At 43.9% G+C, this 4,575-nt stretch overlaps 1 protein-coding gene across 1 annotated transcript; it reads left to right on the forward strand.

The window, feature by feature from the left end:
- Nucleotides 1–1,033: 1,033 nt before the first annotated feature.
- On the forward strand, nucleotides 1,034–4,121 carry LOC114636007 (uncharacterized protein C2orf16-like; the record flags this gene model as incomplete). The annotated part of the gene is made up of 2 exons (XM_028784324.1): nucleotides 1,034–1,991; nucleotides 2,583–4,121. Coding segments are annotated over exons 1-2 (2,497 nt in total), but the record flags the coding sequence as incomplete, so codon positions are not given.
- Between the last annotated feature and the right edge of the window lie 454 nt (nucleotides 4,122–4,575).

Here is a 4,575-nt window from a genome sequence, read left to right on the forward strand (position 1 = left end):
ACATTTGCAAGGTGTGAATTCTTTTGTATATACTCCAGGGCAAAATCCTCTGTGTGAAAATTCTAATAGGTATAATCTTGGGCCACTTTTTCAAGGTATGAATTCTTGTACATTTCCACCACCACAAATTCTGTGTGTCAGTCCTGTTTGGTGCAGTACTAGAATACATTTTCAAGATATAAATTCTCCTGCATGTACTCTAAAACAAGAATCTCAGTCTGAAAATTCTATTGGCTACAACCCTGGGCCACATTTACAAGCTCCAAAACGTCAAGAACAGTACTTGAAAGATCTGAAGTCTGAATTAACTGAATTGTCAAACAATTTGAGTACAGCACCAATGGAATACAACCTTGGTTCACAACATCAAGATATGAATGGTATGAATTCTTCTGGGTTTAATCCTGAGTCAAAAGCTCAGTGCACACCTTCTGTAAAGCCCAGTTCAGGGCCACAGTTGCAAAGCATTAAGTCCTTTGACTTGACCCCTGGCTTAGAGTCTCAAGGTATAAAATCTATTCTGTTAAACTCTGGATCACCTTCTCAAGGTGTGAATTCATCTAACTTAATGCTAGGGGCAAAGTTTGAAAAGGTCCCATTTTTGAAGAATCAGCTTGGGTCATGGCAGCAAAGTGTGCAGCCTATATTTACTTGGAGGCCTCAGTCAAATAGTTTGAATTCTGTGGTTTTACCAAAGTCACCTCCTGAAGATAGAAAGTTTCCAGAGAAGAGTACACAGTTTTGTACAAGTGCTATAGAACTGACACCTGGCTGTGGTCTGAATGACCTGAGAAGTAAGGTGTTTTCACCAGAACCTTGTTTTGAAAATGTTCAAGCTGTGCAGTTAAATCTAGGGTCAGAGTCTCAAAGCATGAGTTCTTCAGAATTGACGTCATGCCATGGTTCACAACATCCTATGTCTTCCCTCAAACCAAAGCCATGTTTTCAAGATACAAATCCTGAGCAGCTGAGGATAGGATCTGAACAGCAAAGTCTGAACTGCCAACTGTTTCCTTCAGAGGAGAAACCAATGATGGCATCGGGGCCACAGTCCACCAGGAAGCTCTTAGCAGGACCAGCACTGAGTAGTGTCAAATTTTCAAATTTGTCACTGAAATCACAGCAGGAAAATAGGAAATCTTGGGCATTTACTTCAGAGCCAATGTGGCAAGGTGTAAACCATGTGAAATTGTCATCAGTGTCTCTGCCAGAACCTGGAAAATCTGTGGAGTTACCACTAAAGTCAATTCTTCAAACTATGAAATCTGGGAACCTAATGCCACAGACAATTGATCCAGTCACAAAATCGACTAAAGACCACCCAAGACCACATCGTCAAGACCTGGTAAAACCTATGGAGTTAACTCCAAGGGCAGATATTCAAGTGACTTCTGCAGAAGTAGTATTTGAGCAGACATCTCCCCTTAAGGAACCTAAAGTTTTAACTTGTGAGCAAAGGCTTCAGTCTGGAAAATCTCTAAGCCTCAAAACCGAATCTCCCAAAGTAATGAAAACTGAGGATTCCAGTCAAGGATCGGTGTGTCAGAATAAAGACTCAGAGATGATCACATCAGCAAAGTTACAGGCAGAGGACTACTTATCTAGGTTAATACACAGCCCTTCAATCCCATTTCTCTCAAGCGTTGACAAAACAACTGAATTAGAGCCCCTTCAGGGTTCTGGGGTGCCACAGGTTTCAAGAGCTTTTGGTATGAAAAACCTTGGTGTTGGTATTTTGCAGTCTTCAAAGTCCTATACAGACACTATTATGATAAAATCTTCATTTCTTCCGTTGGTCCTTGAAAATCGACCCTCTGATAAGACAGGGGACACCAAGGGAACCCCATATCCTGAGATCTGGAGCATGAATATCTTATCTAAGGAAGAAAGTGGAAAGGAGAAAATGGAGGAATTCCAGAGGTATTCTTCATATTCATTCAGATTACAATCAGAAGAGTTTCAGGCAGGGTTAGGGGCTCGAAGAAGCTCTATCCGTTCTTTCCTGGGCATACAACAGAATGTCTGGGAAAGTCAAGTCTGCAGGCAGCGACTACCTAGGAAATACCTCTCCAATATGCTAATGCTGGGGAATGTCCTGGGAACCACTATGGAAAGGAAGCCTTGTTCTCAATCATTTTTAACAGAAGGATCCACTATGGACATCTGTCAATCTATTCAGAAGTTATTTGGGGTTCCAGCTGAACTGATGGAATTTCCTCAAAGCCTGCTAGAGAGGGTTCCAAGGACCATTTCTCAGACTTCAGTGGTTAAAACTATATCCAGAGACATATTTTATGTCACAGTAATGAAAAAAAAAAAGCCTCTAAAGATGTGGACACGTGGCTCCACGTCTTCTATAATACAGCAATACTCTGGTACTAGATTAGGAGGAAAGAAAACGAGCTCAAAGCTCAGCGATATATTCCAGGAAGTCGCTGAGCATGTGTCTGTGTCATGTACCGGGGCCCGGTTTCCTGCCTCGATGAAATCAGAGTCTACTCTTGAGATACTTTACACCAGGAAAGATTCTGTTTGCAGGGAGCAGAGTAAAATCTCACCATGTGGTTCACAGACTGGGACTTTTGAGTCCCAGCATTCCCTCAAGACAAGTTCTCTCTCCCAGTCCAAGAACGATATCTCAGAACAGCTCCAACTGCTAAAAGAACTACAGCTAAAAATAGCAGGAAAATTCCTAAGAAGTCAAATACCCCACAATGTCCCTCCACCCCTCGCGTCAGGTCTTGTTCTAAAGTATCCCATCTGCTTACAATGTGGCCGATATTCAGGATTTAATTGCCGTCATAAGTTACAGTCTGCTTTGGAGCCGTACCTTCTTATCTACCCACAACTCCACCTTTTAAGCACCCCCGAAGGCCATGGTGAGATTAGGTTGCATCTTGGATTTAGATTGCAAACTAGGAAAAGACCTCAAGTCTCAAAGTATGAAAGAAACAGAGCAGATCCATGGAAGAGTGCTGCATCACCATCTCGATGGAAAGCGAGATTCTCTACGCTGGCTTCCAGGAGTCCTAGTCCTAGAAGAGATTTCCAGTCCAGATCTTCCCTGTCTCCTGCTTCTGTACAAGGTCACACTCAACAAAAGAATTGGCATAGCCCCTTTGGTGTGGCAGGAAAGACAACAGCCAAAGACTATGAATTCTGTCAGGTTCACTCCCTGTCAGAGAGTGACTATGAAAGTAATCAGGATGAAAAATGGGTAGAATCAAGCCTCAGAAAGACCTTTGCCCCAGTGAAGACAATCGCCAAGGGACCTAAAACACAAAGCCCAAGGCTCTACAGAATCAGTACAAGCACAAAAAGCAGTCATCCTAGAACACTGAGAGGTCTGCCAAGAAGCAGAATTCAAACCACCCAAACAAGCACTGTCCCTTCCAGGAGACAACCTAAGAAATTCTCCCAGCCCAAATTCATCCAACTGCTTTTTCACAGCCTAAGGAGGGCATTCCAAGCAGCACATAGAATTGTCACTGTTACCAGACAGAAACTTGAGTACAAGATGAGGCCAGACAATTTGTGGTCAGTCAAAAACTTGTACCCCAAACAAAGAACCAAGGATTATTGCTTAATGGGAGATAGCAAAGGAGCCAGGACACCAGTTGTCGGGCACAGGTCAACATTCTCAATCCCTAAGCAAAAAGAAAAGTTGTGTATGTCTACAGTTTTGGAAAGAAAAGGCTTTAATGGTGAAATATTCAGTCTAGAGTCTAAGAACTGTTCTAAAGTAGGAGCCAAATTTCAGGCCCAAGAGAGGATTGTGTCTAACCCCCCTTTGAAAGGAATCCTGCAGAGTCACGTTGGAAAGAAAGCCATACACAAGGAAGAACAAGGCTTCTTCAGGGAGAGAACCCTATGTAATAAGCCATTTGAAAGTACCCATCGCAGGCTTCCTCAGAGAACTCATTGGCGAAGTCTCTCTAAGAGGAGACATCACAGTCCTTCTTGGAGAAGGCATAGCAGTCCCTCTGACAGAACCTTTATAAGTCTTTCTGAGAGGAGTCATAGCAGTCCCTCCCAGAGAAACAGTCTTAGCTCCTCTCTAAGAACCTATCATAGTCTCTCTGAGGGAAGCCATAACAGTCTCTTTAAGAGGAGAGGCCACAGTTTCTCAAGGAGGAGCCCTCACAGGCGCTCAGGGATGAGCCCTCACAGGAGCTCGGGGAGGAGCCCTCACAGGCGCTCAGGGAGGAGCCCTTTTAGATCTCTTGAGAGAAGAGGTCACAGTCCCTCTCTGAAGAAGAGTCTATGCAGTCTTTCTGGGAGGAGCCAACAAAGTCCCTCTTCTCTGAGATGCCTCAGCCCCTCAGAAAGAAGCCATCTCAGTCTCACGCGGAGGTCACTGGGCAGTCACTCAGAAAGGAGCCATGATATTTCATCTGAAAGATACTTTTCCATTCCCTCTGGCTGGAAAAGACATGGTTCTGGAATAAACCAGTACACTTTGCCTAATCCCAGGCTACACAGGCATTCTGCCAGACTTATCCACAGTCATTCTGAGAGAGCACACTACAGTCCCTCTGAAGGGAAACACAGTCCTTCTGAGAGGATGTGCCCCGA

This window comes from Grammomys surdaster, unplaced genomic scaffold (assembly GCF_004785775.1).
Source record: "Grammomys surdaster isolate TR1022 unplaced genomic scaffold, NIH_TR_1.0 120995, whole genome shotgun sequence".
Taxonomy (NCBI): Eukaryota; Metazoa; Chordata; class Mammalia; order Rodentia; family Muridae; genus Grammomys; species Grammomys surdaster.